This window comes from Taudactylus pleione, unplaced genomic scaffold, assembly GCF_031769625.1.
Source record: "Taudactylus pleione unplaced genomic scaffold, aTauple2 ptg000395l, whole genome shotgun sequence".
Classification (NCBI taxonomy): Eukaryota; Metazoa; Chordata; class Amphibia; order Anura; family Myobatrachidae; genus Taudactylus; species Taudactylus pleione.
Window position 1 is genome coordinate 3,443,670 of NW_028284796.1, and position 25,563 is coordinate 3,469,232.

At 43.6% G+C, this 25,563-nt stretch overlaps 1 protein-coding gene across 1 annotated transcript in view; it reads right to left on the bottom strand.

The window, feature by feature from the left end:
- The window catches only part of DOCK10 (dedicator of cytokinesis 10), a 308,992-nt gene that overhangs the window by 22,351 nt on the left and 261,078 nt on the right, over positions 1-25,563 (bottom strand). The window contains exons 43-50 of the mRNA XM_088446281.1: positions 25,356-25,538; positions 24,292-24,402; positions 17,982-18,197; positions 8,031-8,088; positions 5,872-5,970; positions 4,648-4,754; positions 1,771-1,893; positions 618-731 (exon numbers count right to left, since the gene is read on the bottom strand). Of these exons, the coding sequence (XP_088302407.1) occupies positions 618-731; positions 1,771-1,893; positions 4,648-4,754; positions 5,872-5,970; positions 8,031-8,088; positions 17,982-18,197; positions 24,292-24,402; positions 25,356-25,538 (1,011 nt within the window). The remainder of the gene's footprint in view (positions 1-617; positions 732-1,770; positions 1,894-4,647; positions 4,755-5,871; positions 5,971-8,030; positions 8,089-17,981; positions 18,198-24,291; positions 24,403-25,355; positions 25,539-25,563) is intronic.

The window sequence follows — 25,563 nt, forward strand, 5'->3', positions numbered from 1 at the left end:
GGACCGCGGCGTGCACCGAGCCCGCGAATGATGTTATATATATAAAAATGGCCCTCGACAGAAAAAACGTTCCCCACCCCTGTGCTAAACAAAAGATTATTTTATGTATTCAGCACACTTTTTGCATCTATTTGTTACATGAATGGCACATTAATTACAAATGGATCAAAGCTATATCATTGTAACCAAGGCTGTTTAAGTTAAAAATGCAACTGGTTAAAAATATTCTAATTTCTTTGCAAACTTTGCTTACATATCTGCATTGAATATATTGAAATACATTTGAGCCTTTAACAAAAAAAGAAAACCCTGATGTTTTATGCATAATGAGATATAAATAATGCAGGTAGTGTAAAAAATGCATGGGCTGCCAGCCACACACATTTCCCATAAATATTATATAGAAACATACTAAATGTCAGTATATATTTGTGAGAGCATAGTGATGTACAGTAGAACATATTTGGGCTGTTGTCCAAAAATGATTATAATTGTGTTTGGCTTTAGTGGGCATATTGATGGCTTGATATGCTACAATCATCTTCCCATGACTAATGCGATCATTGCTGAACGAAATCAACCTCATCAAAAACATTAATATTGTAATTTCAACTTACCTGCCCATAAAAGGCAACTCGATAATACCGGCCAAATAACCTTTTCTCTGCATTTACAACTTCTGCAATTTTTAGATAGGATCTGTGAATACGGTAATACAGCTCTGACAGCCTCTATAATTAAGTGAACATAAAGTAAAAAGAAAGCATACTAATTACTCTAATAAGTGCATTTTCATTATTATTCATTATTGTCTAAATCTACATGGCATTTTCATAGTCACTACTTAAAGATCTTTCACAGTAAAATACAACGTGCTAATAAAGCAGGAACTTACTACGCTTTGTTTGTTCCACACCTTGACTATTATGTCTTTCACATTACATTTCATTTCTTGTTATTGTTGCATTTATGCTTCTTGAATGTTGCCTGGTGGCGTTCTTTATAGGCCTAATTCAGAGATGCACGTAAACCCGATGGTTGGTGTACTGTACATCCCCAATGGTGGGGCGTCTGCGCAGTACCCGTTATGCACATGTGCATAACGAGAGGCCGCTCCAAAAATAAAAAAGCCCGGCCCTGATTCAGAACGAGCGGCTCTGAATCAGGCCCACAGTTCTGACCAATGTGTCCGGCTCGCGCACGCGTGCTGCGATACATGCGCGGTGCGAATTAATCGACCGATTGTGTGCGTATTAGCAACTGCGTTCCATGCTGAATCAGGCCAAGTGATCCTTACTGTATTACATTTCCTTGGATGGCACAAACGCTCAATTAAAAAAAAACACAATACAGGAGGAACTTTGCACTGATTATTTTCTGCACATGTCCAACATCACTGAATTCTACATGTTAAGCAGCAATTATTAATAACTTGCAATTCAAACTCCTGGCCTTGTAGGTATGTTCTGTATGTGGAGGCAGATTAAACAAGCAGCATAAACAACTAAGCCAGCTCCTGCATATTGTACAATGCTCACCCTATCTTAGATACTTGGACAGAGGGATTTAGTTTGCCACATCTGCACTACAGTTTCTCTGCTGTCAGGTGCAAATGTAGTCCAAAAACAGATTACCTTTTTAAATGAGAAATGATTTGTAATTCCTGAATGCCAGAGTTGCTTTGTGAAGCTTATGTGGGTCATACTCTCTGCCTAGTTTTCATGATTAAAAAGCATCAAGCAGTCTTTCAGAAATAAAGAAATAACATACTTTGAAGTCCCGCTGCTTCTCAAACACCGCAATGACTGGCTTGCTGACATCAGCAATCAGCTCATATCTTTCAGATTTCCAGAGGTAGTCCACACACAGGTCCAGCTGTTCCACCAGAGTTGTCTGTAATGACACAAAGACATACTTAACAAGTTACTTGGTTCCACAAAAGATGGCATTGCTGAAGTTTGTATCTTCTCTCCATATGTTGGAGTAGTTTAACTGGCTTCTGACTTAATAGCTCTAGTTTGTGCAGGTGTGTCGGGGGGCGGTGGGCTGGGGGGTACTAATTACGGCATGCACTCAGGGGGTGGGGGCTGGCACAGGACATCTGGTCCAGCTTGTTACAGTGCACTTGCCTCTGTAGTAGCACACCCCCAATTACTTATGTAGTTAACCTCCTTCCCTCATCCCTGCATTATCACATTTCTGCCCCCAATCCCTGTAATACCTCCCGGCAGCAACACATTACCCTGCACACACCTACCTGTCCCCAGCAGGGGTGGGAAGTGGCATAACTTAAAATACTACTGCTCCCTAAATATGTCTTATCCCGCATAAGACATATTTAGGGAGCAGTAGTATTTCTGTCCTAGTGCCCAGCTTCCTTGCTTATGGCCTGTAGCCTGCAGCCCACATGTTGAGCAATGGTTTAAGGTATGTGGGCCCTAGCTGAGTGCCTACATCGCCTAGAGTGCAGTGTGGCCCAGCTACTAGCTCATACTTTCCTTGTGGATCTTCCGCATCCCACCCACTTCCTAGGGTGCATGTCCAATATGATGCGATTGGCAGTATTTTAGCCCCACGCCTCCCATAGACCCACAATTTACAGCATTTTGCCAAGATGAGGGAGCAGCGTAATGACGTGAAGAGCCCGGCCACGCTCCCAGGGTTGTCATCTGCTTCTCCTCTCAGGACTTTTCCAGAAGTCAGCAAGGCACGTAGTAACTACAGCCCTATCTCCACTATGTACATAATCTGTTTTTATGTATCAATTCTATTTTGCATTATTTATCATTCTGACTGCAACGTTTTATGATGATGATTAAGTTGTGTGTATGTGGTGTGAGACAGATAGGTATGGAAGGAGGGGAGAATTACAATGTGTGTATGAGAAGGTGGAAGGTGTATTAGGAGATGTAATTGGGTAAAATAGGATGTGTGGGTGAATTAGCTTGTTTTTATGTGAGTTTGAAGGTTGGCCGAACATGTGTATTTGGAGTAATATAGTGTAAAAGAGAAGACAGTACATACTGTGGGGTCTGTTTACTAAGCAGTGTTAGGAGAAGTGAAAAGTATAGAGTGAAAAGTGATAAGGTGCCAGCCAATCAGCTCCCAACTGTCATTTTTCAAACACAGCCTGTGAGATGGCAGTTGGGAGCGGATTGGCTGGAACCTTATCTCACTATTCACTCTTCACTTCTCCTAACACTGCTTAGTAAATAGACCCCTGAATGCGTTGAATGACTGTACAATAGTTGATGTGTATGTGAAGGGGAAAAGGTTGGTGTCATGTATTATATCTTGCATCGTAAATTCAGTGGCAAACGCAGGATTTCTAGATGGGGGTTTCCAAATGCTTGATTTTAGAGTGAGTGTAGATAGTCCATGAAGAGGGTAGAATTAGCATTTATCCAGCTTTAATATGCGTCATACAAAGTATATTGTGTGTCATAATTCCAGCATATACAGGACCAGCAATCACAGTAACCTGTTAAATGTGGCAGTAGGCCATCCTGCCTGAGCTGAATGGTTTTATTTTAGATGTGGGCACCATTCCAGAGTATTAGAGAAAGTCCAGGAGTCTGGGGGAGCAGCAGAATAATCTAGCACTGCCCTGGACATACATTATTATTATTATTATCCTTTATTTATATGGCGCCACAAGTGTTCCGCAGCGCCTTACATAGTACATAGAACTAATAGGTGAACAAGAAACAAGTAACTTACAGTACATTACAGTGCAGGACAAGGACACAACTTATATACATTGCTGAAATAGTGATTAAAGCACTCACAATAAGCTGCCGGGAGTTGGCAGCCCCGTGTTAGGTGCCCTTATGGGGAGTAGAGAGTAGAAGAAAATGTAAAGAGAAGCACATAAGGGAAGAGGACCCTGCTCGTGAGAGCTTACATTCTAAGGGGAGGGGCAGACAGACAGGCAGAAGGGGAAGATAGGAAGGAAAGATGTACATATTGGGCTCTATAGCAACACATCCCTAACAGTGAATGTTTTCCAGATCTCCTAGTTGGTGCACATGTTATTTATTACTGACTGATACATGTTAAAAGATCCACAGGTGGTGCTAATTATTTCATTTGTGATACTGTGAAGAACATGCAGCGCTGGTAAAATTATCTTACTATTTCTATAGTGGTCATGGTGTGGGCTGGGGAGGGGGGTTTCCAGGCAGACGGAACCCCCCCCTGCGTTTGCCTATGATATTAGTGGATTAGAGGGGTGTAAAATATGATCTGCATATGAGAAAGAGTAACGTGTTAGAATTAGAATATGCATAATGGCAAATTTGGGTGTATGTGTGTGTGAAGAGGCTGGGGCAGATATTATGTGTATATGGGAAGTGATAAAGGGTATTAGCATTTAGGATTAGAATGTGTGAATGAGAGGAAGGAGAGATGGAGATGCAAACATGTCCCAAATCTTCTGATTGTCTGATTGGGTATTGACACCTCTAGCTCATAGAAGTTAAATCATTAGTAGTAAAACAGTATTATTTGAAACCACAGCAATTTATTCACATAAAAAAGTTTGTCTTTACACATACTTAAATGTAAATGAGCCTTAATGTGCACACCGTCACTTTCATTGGATAAATCATCATGGACCTTTAATGCCTTCTTGTAACACTCTCTCACCTCATTGTAGGGGGTATCTTGCATCCCTGAATCTTCCTTCATTGCCCCTTCTTCTCTGATATTTGGAGTGATGCTCTGAAAGGCTGGCCACCCCATGGAAAATAAACCTACAAATGAAGTTACTACATTAATGCTTCCAACTCTATAAGCTAATTAAGCTAGTATGGTTACATTTCATGGACTAAGGGCCTGATTCAGACCCACTCGCAAGCGGCTGTCCGCTCGCAAGTGGGTCGATGTTCTGGACTGAGCATGCGCACGACGGAGGGAGCTCCGTCGTGCGCATGCGCCAGACGCGACGAGCGAAGGAAAGTCCTTCGCTCGTTGTGTCTGATCAAAGGGGGCGTGCTGTCGATGTTGATTGACAGCACGCCCCCTTTGGTAGGCGTGCCGGGGGCGTGCCTCCCTGACGGGGGCGTTCCCACGGGAACGCCTCCCGTCAGAAGCCGGCCCACTGACATCACTAGTGATGTCAGTGGGAGTGATTTTGGCTCTGATAGAGCCAAAATCACGGAGCTTGCGGTTGAAAACCTCAACCGCAGGCTCCGGCTCGCAGTTTCGATGGTCGCGATGGTCAAGACCATCGCGGCCATCAAACTGCGCGCTCGTATAGCCTGTGGGTGGTGACCCACAGCTATACGAGCGTCCAGGAGGACGCTCCATTTTCATGGAGGCCGGCCCTCATTCAGAGCGTGCGCTCTGCTCAGAGCGTACGGCTCTGAATGAGGGCCTAAATCATTTAGGGATATATAATGTTGCAAGGTACTTAGCTACTGCAATACAGTATAAACAGTGGGTGATTTAATGGTTAAAATCAGAAGCATAGCCACAAATAATTCCCCCGTTTAAGCAGGTCATTCAGCCCGACTGTCCCAAGCTTTCTTCTCCCTTGTCAGCATCTGACCCCAGGTACAGTCATATGGGAGTAATTGGCCATTTAATTCAATTCCTAACAACATAATCATATCTATTTATGTGGATTCATATATTATAGGGTCTGGACAGTTTTCCAAACAAACAGATTAGCTAGACAAGAGTTTTAAATAGTTCATAATATTCTATTGTTGAAAAAATGTTTCAAGCACATTAAATAATACAAAATCATTATGTCAATATGCAACAAGCAAACAGCCACAATCAGGCATTCATTACTTTAAATTACAGGATTAATTACAGCACATGGTCTGTCTATGGATATGTCACATGCAGTGTTAGCGCACTCACTTTTTACACCCGAGGAGATTAGTAATGAGTTATAATCAGACAATGTTTCCTCCTCCAGCAGCATGCTTGGTGCCTGACTGATTTCAGTGTTCCAGTAACCTATAGCAGTTTCACAGAAGTTTAGTAAGGTGACCATACAGAAATGTTAGTGCATGCATGTTACAGAGAATGAAAGGTGTTACATTCCAGATATTCAAAATTAAATTACAACACATTTGCCAATAGTGGATTATTTTATAATATTACATGTCATATATTACAAAGTAACACAATAATTAATCCTTGCCTAAATGAATGTTAGCAAGCAGTTTGCACAGGTCAGGTTCAACCAATCTGTAAGGTGTTGGGTACAGTTATGTCGACACTGGCTATGTATATAGGGCCTGATTCACTACAGACCGCTATTGCTATAGCGTATGCAGACGGCAGAGTTTTGCGTACTGTGCATGCATCACAGTGCGCGTGCACATCCACAGAACTGCAATCACGCAGCTCACACAAAGCCCTCGCAGAGTGAGTGACAGGAGGTCAGCGTTTGGGGGTGGTGACATGGGAGTGGTCGGAGAAACGCAGGCGTGCCTGTCCATTTGAATGCCGTTGCATGGGCGTGCCAAAATTAGCCACTGCGATGGAATAAGTAGCTTGTGCACTCACTGCGTGTGCCGAGGTTAGCAATTTCTGAGTAAGGTCTGACCTGTTGTAATTGTGCATGAGGGGCCGATGTGACTCAATGTTCCCTATGTATACGCAGGACCACAAGGTATTATCAATGTGAGATAGCGGTAGTGGGAGGTAGAGGGGGTTTCTATGCTGGCTGTGCGACGGCACTGTGATTGCATTCATTAGCTTATTTTTGTAGCAGATCTGCGTGCATGTTTACAGCCATGATTGCAATAGTGATCCGTAGTGAATCAGGCCCACAGTCGGTATGTCCACATGACTATGTTGGCACCGGGATCCCAACACAGGTCTAATACTATTTATCCGTGCGGGTGTTATAACTGTAAACATGCCAGTAAATTTATAATAGACACACAATGAAATGCTATTCGTAGCATTAGACCTGTGTTTGGATCCCACCGACCGGCACTATCATGTCGGTATACTGACTGTGGACATAGTGTCGTCATGCTGACCACATAACATTGGTAAGTTTTCTTGAATGTATAAATGTAAGTATGCAACATACATTTGTATTTATTACACTGTGATTTTTGAGCACCAGCCGGACTCCGGACCACCCATTAGCCAGATTACTGATCAGTCTAAATTAAATGTAATTTATGTCTGTGGCTGCCCGGTCAGGAACCGATTTTATTGCCTGACATTGCCTGCCCCTGAACAGGAGGAGCTAGCTCTGTGTGTTGTGTACTGTGCCTAAGAGGAGGAGCAATGGAGCCTCAGCTGTGCAACGCAATGCCAGGAGGAGGACCCGCCGACCAGTGAGTGAGCGTGAGACAGCGGGCAGCTGCCTGTCCCTGACTCCATGAATGTTAGCAAGCAGTTTTCACAGGTGAGGGAGCCAGTCAGTTAGCATTAAGCTAAGCTATTATATCAATTGCATACAAACAAAGTGTATAAAATGGTAAAACGGGGTGCAATTTTTTTTAACATCTTTTTATTGGAGCAATAAACAAGGTGAGTCCAGATACAGGATTCAAATCACTTATTTTACAACATATTGCACATCACATTTCAAAATATGGAACATTGTAAAGAGACATGTCAAGAGGACATATTTGTATGAGGGTACAAATTCATAGTTCGCAGGGGGGCACCGACCACCCTTGCACTGGCCCTGCTGCTGATATTACTACTATTACTGTAAATGATTTAGCTTTGTGCATGCATATTTACTCCATCCATTATTTTGCACATTCCCCTCCATTTGTGCCATTACCTTCCACTCTTTTTGAATGCAAAATTATACAAGTGATCAAACCATAACCTCTTTTGGGGGCACTGCTATTTGTAATAATTTTACTGAAATGTAATTTTTATTGGATATGCATTAAAAAGGAATAGTGTTGTTATCGCCTATTATCGTGATTTATTATCTAAAATTTGCTCATAATGGACACAATGATTCAATATAGGTATATGTATGGAGACTATTCAAACAAAAAAAGAGCATTATGTTGCTTACAGATATATCTTACCTTTCCTTTTTAAATACTCTGCAATTAATGCGGCAATATGGACGTAACACATGGCTGCCTGAAAAGATATACAAAAATTATTACTTTTACACATTGCTGTTCCTGTAAGAGAGAGGTTTTGGCCAGATTTACTAGAACTATGTTCTCCAAATATTCACATAAAATGCATGTATGTTACCATGTATTTGTGAGCCAATTACTATAAGAAAATGTCATCCAGCTATTTGGACAAAACTGTATTAGCGGATAAAAACAATTTACGCAAACATTTGAACATATTAGAACAGTACTGTATGTTCTCAATGGCAATCCTGTATTATACAGACTCATTATACACACATAGGCACACACATACACTATATATATATATATACATACATATAGACACACACATAGGCACACACATACACTATATATATATATACACACATACATACATATAGACACACACAACATTGACACCAAACACACAGTAACATCTTTAAAAATATTCATTTTGCACTAAAGCTGAAAGCAACTTGCTAACTGTATCTGTTCTGGTCTAAATAAGCACTGAGAAAAATTGTTGCCTTGTATAGCTGCTTATTGGCCATACAGCATGTGGCTCTGCATTTGCAGTTTGGTATAAATACTATTTTGTCATTCAATAGACATGTGCATTCTCATACTATGTTAATGTTCTCGGCAAGTAAGCTGTATGTCCTTATTATCCATAAGAAAAATAATCTGTTCTTAAACCTTTATTAAAAAATGTATTTGACATGTTTTTTTTTTTTTTTTTAATAACATAAATACTTTAACCTTTACAATTCCACATGGACAGGTTGCAGGCTGCTCGAATATGTACAGATGATGTGTCAGACAATAGAAAGAAGTATGAAATATTGAATGTGTGTATGTAAAAAGACTGATGGGCAAAATCTGTAGTTCTTGAGTCATATATTCCACTCTCACTGCAGTGAAAGGGAAAACGTTTATCTTGGAAATAGTCAAGAGCATTACTACACCATAAACATCTTAACCAGAACCATCTGCTTGTTTCAATTTTTTAAACAAGGAGACTCTGCAGTGCCTGTGGTGTGTCTAGACAATGGCTTACTCAAGCATTAGGGGTTCATTTTTGTGTTATATTATTTCCAAGCTTTCTTCTGTATGCAACTGACAAACTATACAAATCACCATGTGGTAGACCGTGTACGTCATGAAAAATACGCGCTCTCTCCCTGTCTCTTTATCTCCTTCCCTCCCTCTCTTTATCTCTCACCCCCTCTGTTTATCTCCCTTCCTCCCCCTCTCTCTTTCCCCCTCCCTCTCACTCTCTTTATCTCCCCCTCCCACTCACTCTCTTTACCTCCCCCCCTCTCACTCTCTTTATCTCCCCCTCCCTCTCTTTATCTCCCCCTCCCTCTCACTCTCTTTATCTCCCCCTCCTCACTCTCTTTATCTCCCCCTCCCTCTCACTCTCTTTATCTCCCCCCTCTTTATCTCTCACTCTCTTTATCTCCCCCTCCTTCTCACTCTCTTTATCTCCCCCTCCTTCTCACTCTCTTTATCTCCCCCTCCTCACTCTCTTTATCTTCCTCTCCCTCTCTTTATCTCCCCCTCCTCCCTCTCATTATCTCCCCCTCCTCACTCTCTTTATCTCCCCCTCCTCACTCTCTGTATCTTCCTCTCCCTCTCTTTATCTCCCCCTCCTCACTCTCTTTATCTCCCCCTCCTCACTCTCTTTATCTCCCCCTCCTTATCACTCTCTTTATCTCCCCCTCCCTCTCACTCTCTTTATCTCCCCCTCCCTCTCACTCTCTTTATCTCCCCCTCCTTCTCACTCTCTTTATCACCCCCTCCCTCTCACTCTCTTTATCTCCCCCTCCCTCTCACTCTCTTAATCTCCCCCTCCCTCTCTTTATCTCTCCCTCCTTCTCACTCTATTTATCTCCCCCTCCCTCTCTTTATCTCCCTCTCCTCACTCTATTTATCTCCCCCTCCTCACTCTCTTTATCTCCCCCTCCCTCTCTTTACCTCCCCCTCCCTCTCTTTATCTCCCCCTCCTTCTCACTCTCTTTATCTCCCCCTCCTCACTCTTTATCTCCCCCTCCCTCTCACTCTCTTTACCTCCCCCTCCCTCTCTTTATCTCCCCCTCCCTCTCTTTATCTCCCCCTCCTTCTCACTCTCTTTATCTCCCCCTCCCTCTCTTTATCTCCCCCTCCTCACTCTCTTTATCTCCCCCTCCTTCTCACTCTCTTTATCTCCCCCTCCTTCTCACTCTCTTTATCTCCCCCTCCTTCTCACTCTCTTTATCTCCCCCTCCTTCTCACTCTCTTTATCTCCCCCTCCCTCTCTCTCTCTTTATCTCCCCCTCCCTCTCACTCTCTTTATCTCCCCCTCCTTCTCACTCTCTTTATCTCTCCCTCCTCACTCTTTTTATCTCCCCCTCCTTCTCACTCTCTTTATCTCCCCCTCCTTCTCACTCTATTTATCTCCCCCTCCCTCTCACTCTCTTTATCTCCCTCTCCTCACTCTCTTTATCTCCCCCTCCTTCTCACTCTATTTATCTCCCCCTCCCTCTCACTCTCTTTATCTCCCCCTCTCTCTCACTCTCTTTTTCTCCTCCTCCTTCTGTCTCACTCTCTTTAGCTCCCTCCCTCTGTCTCAGTCTCTCCCTCCTCTTTTACTCAGTTTATCTCCCTCCCGCTCTTCCTCCCTCTCACCCCCTCTCTATCATCCTCCCTCTCCTCCTCAATCTTTATCTCCCTCTGTCTCTCCACTCCCACCTCTCTATATCCATCCCTCTCTCTCCCTCCCTCTCCCCCTTTATCTCCCTCCCTCTCTTTCTCTCGTTCCCTGTCACCCTTTCTATCTCCCTTCTTCTCCCCTTTCACTCTCACTTTCTTCCTCCCTCTCCTCCCTTTCACTCTCTCTTCCTTTATCTTTCTCCCTCTCTCCCTTCCCCTCTCTATCAATTCCTTTTTCTTTATCTCCATCCCTGTCTCTCCCATCTGTATCTCCATCCCTCTCTCTTCCATCTGTATCTCCATCCCTCTCTCTCCCATCTTTATCTCCATCCCTCTCTCTCCCATCTTTATCTCCATCCCTCTCTCTCCCATCTGTATCTCCATCCCTCTCTCTCCCATCTGTATCTCCATCCCTCTCTCTTCCATCTGTATCTCCATCCCTCTCTCTCCCATCTGTATCTCCATCCCTCTCACTCCCATCTTTATCTCCATCCCTCTCTCTCTCATCTTTATCTCCATCCCTCTCTCTCCCATCTTTATCTCCATCCCTCTCTCTCCCATCTTTATCTCCATCCCGCCCTCTCCCATCTTTATCTCCATCCCTCTCTCTCCCATCTTTATCTCCATCCCTCTCTCTCCCATCTTTATCTCCATCCCGCCCTCTCTTGCCTCTCTCTCTTTATCCCCCTCCCTCTCCGTCCTCTCCCTCTGTATACTAGAAATAAAAGTAGGTTGCTTTACACATTTAGGGCCTGATTCAGAGCCGGACGCTATTTGCGCTCGCTCGTCCAGAAAATAGGGGTGGCTATTCAAATGAACCGTTCACTGTTTGCGATCTGTTCACGCCTCTAGGTCTGAACGAGCGTACAAAACTTGCGGTCGTTTTTTGTGAAACTACCCCCCCTGGCCGCTCGCATCCTACGTCATGTCCGCTATTTATTAGATTAATCGAGTACATTGAACAGGGTATGAACTGCTCGCTATTCTTGTGGTTGGTTTTTGCTACCACAATTTTGCGAGCAGTTCTGGCTTAAAAAAAACCCAGTGACGTGGTCAATGACGCTGCTATTTTAAATATGCACACCCATAAAACGCCCGTTTTGACCTTTAAGCACGCCTGCGATCGGATCTCCACTCCCCGTTTTCAAGCACCTTCCCCTGTTACCACCCACATACGCCTCATTCTGTCACTCAAATTATCAGGCATTCGCTATTTTGCGAGCACGTGCATTTCGGCCGCACTGACTGGTTCACGCATGCGTATAACGATCCATACGCATGCGCAGTTGGGCAAACATCGCTCGGAGCGAACGAGCTGCCACTTACGAGTGGCTCTGAATCAGGCCCTTAATTCAGTAAATAATAACTATTTACTGAAAAACACTGAATGAAAACGCCATCTTGATACAATTAGTGAGAATGTATATAACTACATCATAGGTATATCTCCTAAAAACCAATAGCAGCCTATTTACTGAGTTGTTGTACAGTATATGTGAGAGGGGCATATTATGATGGCTATTCTAATGAGAAATCTGCCAGTGAATAGCTATTTCCTTATCTAACATTACCAGGCACAAATCTCAACAAATCCTATGAAAACATATACAGTAGTGCATTTTATGGAGATTGTGACCTGCTATGATGCCTGATGTTTTATTCATTTGTGGCACTTATCAAACTAATGAGGGCAATACTGTCAGCAGCCTGAGGGTTGCTGCAGATACACGCTGATGATGACAGTGATTAAGGTTACCTATCTGCTTATAATTATGATTGTCTGTTTGTGAATTCACCTGTTGAAGTTGATAGGCGCCTTATAATGCATATATATGATTTTGTTGGTGTATTTTAAGAACAATTTCCTTTGGTACCTCCATTTGTATGCGAGAAGAGGGGTTTTAATTTAATCAAACCAAATAGCAAATGTGTCTTTTACCATCAAAACAAATGCTAATAAATTTTACCTTGTGGCTATTACCTGGCTGTTTGTATGCCTGATGTATAACGTGTTACATATGCTGCTGGTTCAGATGTATAATGTGGTGTGTCACCATAGCATACAGATGTAGCCACATACATCATTGCATAGCGAAGCGTTCACTGGGCCGCGACTAGGCGCGGCCGGCCTTCTATCCATTGTAGCATGCCATAGACGCGGACACACTAATCGCGCCATCCATGCCATACGATATATATAGGTGCGGCTTGTTAGAGCTCAGTGGCGGACTGGGCCGGGGGGCAGGGTGCCATCTGCCCCCCGGGCCGGTACAATGCTAGTATTCCACGGCCGCCTGGCTGAGGGAGTACTGTAAGACAGTCGCAGATGGTTCTTCAGCTCCGTCGGGTGGCTGGCCAGCTACGCTTCTAGATAGAGCTGACTAGTTGCAGAGGCTAATCAAAAATGGCTGCCCCCATAGTAAACTACAAAGAAATGGCCGCTGTCAACCAATGGGGAGCCAGGTTTCCTTTCCCAGGAACCCTGGAGGCTGAAAAGTGTAAAAAAGGGGGCGGGGCTTACCGGAGAGTCTGTCAGTGAAGAGGAGCTAAATAAGAAGTTTGATGGGAGGAGACAAAGAGGGCAGAGGTGAGGAGTGATCCAGTGTACAGGAGATCCTGTGCTTCCTGTCTTTACTACCCTTTTAGAAACCAGGTAAGTGGAGGGTGGAGCTTATATACAGTGTATGTGTCTCTCATCTATCTATCTATCTATCTATCTATCTATCTATCTATCTATCTATCTATCTATCTATCTATCTATCTATCTATCTATCTATCTCATATTATTCTATCTATCTATCTATCGATCTAATATCTATCCCTCTCTCTATCTCATATCTATCTATCTATCTATCTATCTATCTATCTATCTATCTATCTATCTATCTATCTATCTATCCCATATCTATCTATCTCATATCTATCTATCTCATATCTATCTATCTATCTATCTATCTATCTATCTATCTATCTATCTATCTATCTATCTATCTATCTATCTAATATCTATATCTAATCTTGTATACAAATTATATCAGTGTGGCATAAACTTTGCAAGGGTTTTTTTCGTTCTCTATAATATTCATTGTCGGAATTCAATCAAGCGCGATGCTGAATAGCCCTGGGCTTGAGCTCCTGGAGCTATTCAATTCAGCGCGCTATTAAGTCGGAGAAAGCCGGTTCTCACAACTTAACCTGGGTGTTTAGTCGTGAGCACCGGCATTCACCGACTAAAGTGCCGGCCACGTGGCTGTTAGCGCCGTGCTAAGCTGGCAAACAGCCGTGGGGCCAGCAGTTTTGTCGGATTTCTCCTCGCATCCCCAGGGGGTGCGAGAAGAAATCCTTTTGCCCGACCAAACATCGCGTTGAATTGAATAGCTTCAGGGGCTCCCTCCCAGGACTATTCAATTAGCTCCTCTTCACTGACAGACTCTCCGGTAAGCCCCGCCCCCTTTTTACACTTTTCAGCCTCCAGGGTTCCTGGGAAAGGAAACCTGGCTCCCCATTGGTCGACAGCGGCCATCGCTTTGAATTGAATTCCCTTGCGTGTGTGTGGACTTAATGTGTCTGTATGTACAGTATATGTGTTCACACTAGGTACTTTTAGCAGGGCACCCTGTGCGTTTTGTGATTGATGAATTGTGCCCCACTTTCTCTGGGTCAGATAAACACACTGTGGGACAGAGCTTTAGGGGAAGGCGTAACAAAGGGCCAGGCGCAGCTGCTCAACCCAGTCCCCAGGAGACGCACACAATAGATGGTATTTATTTCTAGCTCTTTGTCATAACAATTTTACTATCATATACTTAATTGGCTATTGAAACCACACACACATTACGGAAACCATTGTTGTCACTCCCATTTTTACATTGCATTCGTTAGTAGAAAAACTGGGCCACTTGCTTACGTCTGCCCCCCAGGCTGAAAGTTGCCAGCCAGCCCCTGTTAGAGCTTAATTTTTTTTATTGCATACACACCCAACTCAGCATCAGCTAAGTTTGACTAATTGGTATTATGTATATAATTTTATTCTTGGGTCATGCAGTGAGTTGGACAAATACGTGTGACTACAGGGGCATTGTGTGTACGAGGGGAGGAGCTTGTACCTGACGAGAGGCTTAGGGTTCTAAACTCCCTGGGGGACTACAGTGTAACATCTTAATGCTACTGTAAATATAAATGTGTCCACATACATCTTACATCCTTGTGCGTTAAACAGCCCTTCTACTTGCGCTGTGCTGTGGCGTGACTCGGTAGTGCTGAGCGTCTTTTTGTGCAACTTTTTACCTTCAAATGTGTCTTATTCACAAAGCAATGCGAATATGATGCACAAAGCAGCTTCTGTGCACAGTCACACACAGCCTATAGGCATGCCGCATATCATTGTATATGCAGTGGCTGTATTGTGTGTCCTATTGGCATCACTTCGCAAATAAGACACATTTGATTGTAAGATGTTGCATTCAAAGACGCTCGGCACTACCGACTTGCACGCGCCCACGTGTTATGTTTAACGCAACTTGTAGCGCACAGAGGTAAGATGTATGTGTGGACACACCTGTATAATGTGGCTTTCACACACTGGGGGCGTGGAAGTGTCAAAGCATCATAGGTGTGTTAAGTACAAAAAAGGCATTTTGGGGTGATTACTTATTAGCCCTCTAACAAGCAAATTGGGACCATTGTCAATTTGAGACAGTCCCAGCAATTTGTGACTGTCCTGCCAAAATCTGGACAACTGGAAGGTACATCACACCTCATTAATTTTAAAACACCACCCAAATCTTCGATTTTAAAGAAAGAAATGAACAAAAGAAGCTAGTTTGTGATGCATATATATTTATTTTGGTAAATAAACATGTTTTGTACTCCTACACTTTGTTTACAAATAATGAAGCTTTGATTTCCTTAAATTTTTCTCTCATCACAGTATCCAACCTTGTTGTTGTTTTGCCTGAACAGATTGGAGGTATGTTTTGGGTCGTTATCTTGCCAATAAACCACAACCAATAACACAGGTGTCGGAAGGGATGGCATGGTGCACCAGGATGTTGTGGTAGCATTTGGAGTCCATGATTTCCTTTGATTTTTACAAAGTCACCAACTGCAACACCACTGAAACTTCCCCAGATGATAATGGAACCTCCTCCATGCTTGACTGTGGGCTGAATACAAGAAGGAAGTATGCGCTCGCCTGTCGCATGATGAACAAACTTGCGCCTCTTGGATCCAAACGCCTCAAACTTCGATTTGTCTATGAAAAGAGCCTTCTTCCACTGTGGTCCAGCTCCTTTGCTTTTTTGCCCACAATAGCCTCTTCTTTTAATTATGGTTCTAAGCAGTGGTTTTCGGGCTGCAACACACCCCTTCAACCTTCTGACTACAAGGTGGCGTTTGATGGTTGCAATTGGCACGCTTTTCTTCCTTGTTTCCATCAGAGCAGCACAGACCTGACAAGCTGTCTGGAATCTGTCCCGTTTAGAGCACACTGATAAATTTGTCCTCCTGTTTTGTGGTTACTCAAGGTTGTCCAGGTCGTGGGTGTTCATGTACACTGTTGTTTATGGCGTATCTCTTGAGGGTACACTGCACACCAACAAGAGAAACCTTCTCCAGACGAGTAATTTCACACAAACTATACCCTGCACTTCTCAAAGCGACTATGGAAGATCGCTTTTCGATTGTTAACTTCTTCCTTGGAGCCATTTACGAGACCACTTTACACCTCTTCACAAGTGTTCACAGTATAACTGTGTATGTGTTGACAAATCGGTTTGAAAACAGCATTGGGCATGTATCTGATATCCCTATAAGCACCTTGTGACCTTGCAGGTGTAATTTGTTTATTTGCAGGGATAGCATATCTCCCAACTTCTTTACCTCAGGAACAGGGACCTTTGTGCATGGCGCAGCCTCAATTAGGGGGCGTGGGCCTCGTGAGTATGGGGCATGACTTCGTGAGGAATGCCACAGGTGACTGCAATCCTGTGAAAAACACATGTATCAAGCTCATCCTTTACAGAGAAATCGACGAATCTGGGCATAAAATTAAATAATGTAATGTATATATTGTGTCCCATCACGTTCTTGCCTCCAAGGCCCCCGCACCCTCTCCACACGCTCCTGAGGGGTCTTCTGCTCTGAGCAGAGTCATCTTCTGAGTGAAGTATATGCAGTGGGAGCACGTGCCGGCCACCAACACTCAGAGAGAAGGGCCTGAGAGGCTACAACTGCATCACTAGGCTCTTTGATAAATTTTGCCATGGGAGGCGATGCATTCTTCCAACCCTGGGATCAACATACCTTACTTTACATATGTATAATGTAGGGTTTGGTGCCTAGCAAATGCTTTTCTATTCCGTATTAAAGATGTGGTCACCTAATATACATTACATATATTACAGCTCAAATTTCATAAAGCTAGTGAATTAAAAAACTATTTAAACTACAGCATGTATCCTATGCACTAACCTGTGATAGAGAGATATTTTGTAATGACATAGAAGTTGCATTTATATGTATGAAGGGCTGCAAAGCAGTGACGTAGCTAGTGAGATAGAAGTGATCTCGACTGGTATCCAATGCTAGGCTGGAGGTCACATGTACTCCATACAGAACATTGTGCTCATTATGCAGAAGGGTCTAAGTGCTTGTATACAGAGAGGGCATTCCTGTGATGTCAGACATCCCTTTGTGCAGATAATTCAGTTTTCATTGAATCTATTATGCTGGTACAGTACTGTAGAGACATACATAAGCCCCCTATATGCATATATACTGTATATTTATTAAGGATTCACAAAGACTTGCACAAGTTGCAATCATGTGGCTAATCATCTCTTACTAATTACATTACATATACCAGGAATCAATCTTGAGTTTAAACTTTGCATGCACATTTAACCCATTAATAACCACTGCCAATTATGTCTGCTTTCCATATAAGTGAACAATAACTATATGTTGCAGGTGCTATCTCTGACTCTACAAGTACGGAGACTGCCATTTGGCCATTTGAATTAAAAAAATCAAGGACCGGCAGTATATTAACTATAGGAATGGAATATTGATTGTATATGCAAATAGTGACAATACCCAGACATGGATTATCTATGCCATATAGGTGATTTTTCTAGTTAACCAGACTCAGTATGTTATGAATATATATAAATAAGAAAAGGGGAAAAAACGTTTTGGAGATTAGAAGGGTTGTTGTACCTCAGATAAGTCCCCATTTCTGGCATGGATTTTCGCCATACTCTCCAGCCAGGTCCTACGCAGCTCTGGGGTGCTGGCATATGAGTTGGCCAAGCTGTACTGAAGGTCCACTAGCATCTCTGGATCCTTCTCATGCTCTTTCATCTGCGCTGTTGCCATTAGAACTGTCCTGATACGCTTTGTCAGATCCTTTACCTCTGCAGGAAATAGGGTATTCTTCGGAGAGAACAAAAAAATTATATTTTAAATAGTATAACTTTATAGCACAATATTCCTTCACCTACAGTATTTCATGTACCTTAGTTGTGTCATGACTTAGCGGTTTGTATATATATATTCTTGTAAGCCATTATGAAAGTCTAATTATTAAAATGGTGATAGGGAGAGTTTTCTATCGCTATTGCTTTCTGGTTTTCCTACCTCTCACCTCTCCCCTCCTCAGTCTACCCTGCACTCAGCTGCCCACTTCATTTTCCTCTCTTCTCACTCAACCTCTGCTGTCACTCTCTATCAGTCACTCCACTGGCTCCTTACACCACTCAGAAGTAATTACATGCTCCTCTTTCCCTCACACACTCCATCCCACTCTCTTCTCTCTGCTCCTTTTTGATCACCTGTTTCCACTCTAGCATTCATGACTTTTCCCATGCTGCTCCCATTCTATGGAATGCTCTCTCATGCTCTGTTAGACATTCATCCAGCCTCCCAATTATTTCATGCTAGCTTCCCATCCCGTCCACCTTAAGCCAGGTACACACTCAACGTTATGCTGTACGGTCCGGCGGATCGGACCTTCATATTGGGCACATTGTCTAGTGGGTACCCACTATGTCTACGATGCATGCTCCCGCGGGTTGTCAGCGACATCCCCATGCAGGGCAGACAGGCGATGTCATTAGCGAGGGCCATGCTGCCAAATGCAGCATGGCCCCCGCCATCGCTCAAATGCTGCCTGCTTCGGTAAGTGTGCATGCACTTGCCGATACCGGCTCTCCCGCCGGGTCCCATCGCTGCAGATTTCGGGCTGGGTACACATCATCTAGTGCGTACCCAGCCTAACTCTGTGGTATCTGGCCTCTTCTACTCTGCCCGTTTCTCCCCATTATGACCACCCATATCCCCTTTAGATTTTAAACTTGTGAGTAGAGCTCTCTCTCCTATATCTTCTCTACATAATTATGCTAATTACACACTTTAATTATGTATTTATGTGAAATTATTAGGGTCAGTCTGTACTTATGTAACATGATGTCAGTTGCATTCCCCGTTTGGCGCAACTGAAGTCTTGTGGTGCCTCATACAGTACCTTAATAATAATAATAATAATAATAATAATAATAAAATACCTCACCAAGATGTACGTATTAACAAAGTACCATCACGGCAGCTCAGTAGGAGCTTTAAGAGTACTCTAGGGCAGTATTCAGGGATATGCGTGTGCATACCAAAAATGATTATTTCCATATTACTATCAGTTGAATCAATGCTTTTTTTTAACATTTAAAAAACATTTTGCCAAAGATTGGGTTTTTCTCTCCTCAGTAAATTAAATCTTAAGTAAGTATTTAAGTAGTGTTTCCATTATTTTGTTTCATCTTTCCTGGGTTTTCTTTGCATGCATAAAATCAGTGTTTGAGTGTTAATTTAAATATAATATAAAAAATATTCTTGTTTAGTATCACTTTAAGCAATCCAGGGAACAGGGGAGATGGTGACAGTGGTGCGGTGAGAGAGTGACAGGGAAGAGAAGAGATGGCATCAAATGAGAGAGGACCAGGGAAGATGACGAGTGGGTACCAGGTGGAGTGGAAACTGCTCTAGCAGAGAGGTTAGAGGGTGATAGGGGAGAGATGAGAATGTTTCATGAAAGAGATCAGATGGTGACAGGGGAGAGATGAGAGTGTTCCAATGAGGAGTTTAGAGGGTGACAGGGGAGAGATGAGAGTGTTCCAATGAGGAATTTAGAGGGTGACAGGGGAGAGATCAGAGTGTTCCAATGAGGAGTTTAGAGGGTGACAGGGGAGAGATCAGAGTGTTCCAATGAGGTGCTTAGAGGATGACAGGGGAGAGATGAGAGTGTTCCAGGAAAGAGTTAGAGGGTGACAGTGGAGAGATCAGAGTGTTCCAATGAGGAGTTTAGAGGGCGACAGTCGAGAGATCAGAGTGTTCCAATGAGGAGTTTAGAGGGTGACAGGGGAGAGATAAGAGTGTTCCAATGAGGAGTTTAGAGGGTGACAGGGGAGAGAGCAGAGTGTTCCAATGAGGTGTTTAGAGGATGACAGGGGAGAGATCAGAGTGTTCCAATGAGGAGTTTAGAGGGTGACAGGGAAGAGATCAGAGTGTTCCAATGAGGAGTTTAGAGGGTGACAGTGGAGAGATCAGAGTGTTCCAATGAGGAGTTTAGAGGGTGACAGTGGAGAGATCAGAGTATTCCAATGAGGTGTTTAGAGGATGACAGGGGATAGATGAGAGTGTCCCAGGAAAGAGTTAGAGGGTGACAGGTGAGAGATGAAAGGGGAGAGATGAAAGTGTTCCAGGAAAGAGAGGGTAACAGGGGAAAGATGAGTGTGTTCCAATGAGGAGTTTAGAGGGTGACAGGGGAGAGAAGACAGTGTTCTAATGAGGAGTTTAGAGTGTGACATGGAAGAGATGAGAGTGTTCCAGGAAAGAGTTAGAGGGTGACAGGGGAGAGATGAGAGTGTTCCAGGAAAGAATCTAGAGAGTGACAGGGGAGAGATGAGAGTGTTCCAGGAAAGCATTTAGAGGGTGGCAGGTGAGAGATGAGAGTGTTCCAGGAAAGAGTTTAGAGGGTGACAGGGGAGAGATGAGAGTGTTCCAATGAGGAGTTTAGAGGGTGACAGGGGAGAGATGAGAGTGTTCCAATGAGGAGTTTAGAGGGTGACAGGGGAGAGATAAGAGTGTTCCAATGAGGAGTTTAGAGGGTGACAGGGGAGAGATCAGAGTGTTCCAATGAGGAGTTTAGAGGGTGACAGGGGAGAGATCAGAGTGTTCCAATGAGGAGTTTAGAGGGTGACAGTGGAGAGATCAGAGTGTTCCAATGAGGAGTTTAGAGGGTGACAGTGGAGAGATCAGAGTATTCCAATGAGGTGTTTAGAGGATGACAGGGGAGAGATAAGAGTGTTCCAGGAAAGAGAGGGTGACAGGGGAGAGTTGAAAGTGTTCCAGGAAAGAGTTAGAGGGTGACAGTGGAGAGATTAGAGTGTTCCAGGAAAGAGAGGGTGACAGGGGAAAGATGAGAATGTTCCAATGAGGAGTTTAGAGGGTGACAGGGGAGAGAAGACAGTGTTCTAATGAGGAGTCTAGAGGGTGACAGGGAAGAGATGAGTGTTCCAAGAAAGAGTTAGAGGGTGACAGGGGAGAGATGAGTGTGTTCCAGGAAAAAATCTAGAGAGTGACAGGGGAGAGATGAGAGTGTTCCAGGAAAGCATTTAGAGGGTGACAGGGGAGAGATGAGAGTGTTCCAGGAAAGAGTTTAGAGAGTGACAGGGGAGAGATGAGAGTGTTCCAATGAGGAGTTTAGATGGTGACAGGGGAGAGATGAGAGTGTTCCAATGAGGAGTTTAGAGAGTGACAGGGGAGAGATGTCAGTCTTCCAATGAGTAGTTTAGAGGGTGACAGGGGAGACTTGAGAGTGTTCCAGGAAAGAGTTAGAAGGTGACATGGGAGAGATGAGAGTGTTCCTGGAAATAATTTAGAGTGTGGCAGGGGAGAAATAAGAGTGTTCTATGAAAGAGATCAGAGGGTGACAGGGGAAAGATGAGTGTGTTCCAATGAGGAGTTTAGAGGGTGACAGGGGAGAGAAGACAGTGTTCCAATGAGGAGTTTAGAGTGTGACAGGGAAGAGATGAGAGTGTTCCAGGAAAGAGTTAGACGGTGACAGGGGAGAGATGAGAGTGTTCCAGGAAAGAATCTAGAGAGTGACAGGGGAGAGATGAGAGTGTTCCAGGAAAGCATTTAGAGGGTGGCAGGGGAGAGATGAGAGTGTTCCAGGAAAGAGTTTAGAGAGTGACAGGGGAGAGATGAGAGTGTTCCAATGAGGAGTTAAGAGGGTGACATGGGAGAGATGAGAGTGTTCCAATGAGGAGTTTAGAGGGTGACAGGGGAGAGATCAGAGTGTTCCAATGAGGAGTTTAGAGGGTGACAGGGGAGAGATCAGAGTGTTCCAATGAGGAGTTTAGAGGTTGACAATGGAGAGATCAGAGTGTTCCAATGAGGTGTTTAGAGGATGACAGGGGAGAGATGAGAGTGTTCCAGGGAAGAGTTAGAGGGTGACAGTGGAGAGATCAGAGTGTTCCAATGAGGTGTTTAGAGGATGACAGGGGAGAGATGAGAGTGTTCCAGGAAAGAATCTAGAGAGTGACAGGGGAGAGATGAGAGTGTTCCAGGAAAGAGAGGGTGACAGGGGAAAGATGAGAGTGTTCCAATGAGGAGTTTAGAGGGTGACAGGGGACAGAAGACAGTGTTCTAATGAGGAGTTTAGAGGGTGACAGGGAAGAGATGAGAGTGTTCCAGGAAAGAGTTAGAGGGTGACAGGGGAGAGATGAGTGTGTTCCAGGAAAGAATCTAGAGAGTGACAGGGGAGAGATGAGAGTGTTCCAGGAAAGAGAGGGTGACAGGGGAAAGATGAGAGTGTTCCAATGAGTAGTTTAGAGGGTGATAGGGGAGAGAAGACAGTGTTTTAATGAGGAGTTTAGAGGGTGACAGGGAAGAGATGAGAGTGTTCCAGGAAAGATCTAGAGAGTGACAGGGGAGAGATGAGAGTGTTCCAGGAAAGAGAGGGTGACAGGGGAAAGATGAGAATGTTCCAATGAGGAGTTTAGAGGGTGACAGGGGAGAGAAGACAGTGTTCTAATGAGGAGTTTAGAGGGTGACAGTGAAGAGATGAGAGTGTTCCAAGAAAGAGTTCGAGTGTGACAGGTGAGAGATGAGTGTGTTCCAGGAAAGAATCTAGAGAGTGACAGGGGAGAGATGAGAGTGTTCCAGGAAAGCATTTAGAGGGTGACAGGGGAGAGATGAGAGTGTTCCAGGAAAGAGTTTAGAGAGTGACAGGGGAAAGATGAGAGTGTTCCAATGAGGAGTTTAGATGGTGACAGGGGAGAGAGTGTTCCAATGAGGAGTTTAGAGGGTGACAGGGGTGAGATGTCAGTCTTCCAATGAGTAGTTTAGAGGGTGACAGGGGAGACTTGAGAGTGTTCCAGGAAAGAGTTAGAGGGTGACAGGGGAGAGATGAGAGTGTTCCAGGAAAGAGTTTAGAGAGTGACAGGGGAAAGATGAGAGTGTTCCAATGAGGAGTTTAGATGGTGACAGGAGAGAGAGTGTTCCAATGAGGAGTTTAGAGGGTGACAGGGGTGAGATGTCAGTCTTCCAATGAGTAGTTTAGAGGGTGACAGGGGAGACTTGAGAGTGTTCCAGGAAAGAGTTAGAGGGTGACATGGGAGAGATGAGAGTGTTCCTGGAAAGAATTTAGAGTGTGGCAGGGGAGAAATAAGAGTGTTCTATGAAAGAGATCAGAGGGTGACAGGGGAGAGATGAGAGTGTTCCAATGAAGTGTTGAGAAGGTGACAGGGGAGAGATGAGAGTGTTCCAATGAAGAGTTGAGAAGGTGACTGGGGAGAGATGATAGGGTGACAGGGGAGAGAAGAGAGTGTTCCAATGAAGAGTTGAGAAGGTGACAGGGGAGAGATGAGAGTGTTCCACGAGAGAGATCAGAGGGTGACAGGGGAGAGAAGAGAGTGTTCCATGAGAGGAATCAGATGGTGACAGGGGAGAGAAGAGAGTGTTCCATGAGAGAGATCAGAGGGTGACAGAGGAGAGAAGAGAGTGTTCCATGAGAGAGATCAGAGGGTGACAGGGGAGAGAAGAGAGTGTTCCATGAGAGAGATCAGAGGGTGACAGGGGAGAGAGGAGAGTGTTTCAAGGAAGAGTTGAGAAAGTGACAGGGGAGAGATGATAGGGTGACAGGGGAGAGAAGAGAGTGTTCCAATGAAGAGTTGAGAAGGTGACAGGGGAGGGATGATAGGGTGACAGGGGAGAGAAGAGAGTGTTCCATGAGAGAGATCAGAGGGTGACAGGGGAGAGAAGAGAGTGTTCCATGAGAGAGATCAGAGGGTGACAGGGGAGAGAAGAGAGTGTTCCATGAGAGAGATCAGAGGGTGACAGGGGAGAGAAGAGAGTGTTCCATGAGAGAGATCAGAGGGTGACAGGGGAGAGATGAGAGTGTTTCAAGGAAGAGTTGAAAGGCTGACAAAGGAGACATGAGTTGTTTAGCAATATTAATTAACCCCATTACCTTCATTTGCTTGTCTCCATTAGCAAAGTTGTTGATAATTGCCAGTGAATGTTGAAATCGAGAGCCCCCAATGCCTGCATCAGCAATCAGCTGACTTACTGCTTTAATAAGCTGTTAATACAAACAAGATGTATGTTTTCAATATATTGTGCGACACGAAACAGCATTTAGAATATATTAGTGTCAGCAGGATCATCTGTGGAATAAAACGACCATTAAATCACAGGAATTAGGATAATTTTTAGACATAAACTGACAAATCATATAGAAAAGTGCACACTGGGGAATATACAGTGTGTCCACTCACTGGAATTAATTTTAGTTAATAATATGGGATATTTCTGTATGTTTTTTTTGAGTAAACATTATTTGTACAGTTGTATATTAGATTATAATGCTCCCTGCAAAACAATGCATGAGTTAGTAGTGACTGTAATTTATTCTCAGCTGGCAAGGAATGCTGAGACTTGTAGTTCTACCATAGCTAGAGCAGAGACTGCTTGTCACTGGTATATATCCTAATTACAGTATTCTCTGAAATATTTGTAATAAGATGCATGATACATAATTGCAAGCATTCTAATAAGCCTGTTCTGCATTGCATTGACATTTATCAATTTGTTACAAAATGTCACGCAACACATTTAAAGATAAGAGCTATTTTAATATTGTGGAATTCTGTTATTTATATTTCAGTTTGGCTGTACTGTTACATAGGTAATGTATGTTTTGTGCTGATAATCCATAGCCAGTATCTGCTGCTGTTAGCTGGAAACTATGCAGAAATTGTGCTGCTTTAGCTAAATAGCTGCTGCATTACAACACATGCTCTGCAGTAGTGTTAATAACATTTTGTTGAGAAGATGGCAATACACAAAAACAAATAAAATGTTAGATACTGAACAAGGCGGTGTCCAAGTCATTCACCAATGCCCAAATTTCAGCTTCACAGAAGTTGTTTTATGAAAAAAATACAAAAACACGAGTTCTTATGCCGCATTTATCAAATAGAGGCACAAAACCATGTACAGTAACGCAGAAGGTGAATTAGGTGTGTAGATTACCTGTAGATGTGATCTCACAATTGACTTTTGTTTGTTATACTCAAAGTTCTTCCTCATGAAGAAATACAGAAGAGCTGAAGCCTCACTTTGAGTGGACCGCGAACGGTGATTGCAGCATTTCAGGACCTCAGAGCAGAAAGGACCGCAAAGGTCGGCTTGTCCTTGAAAGAATGCAGAAGGGAACTGGAACGGAGATAACACTTACATC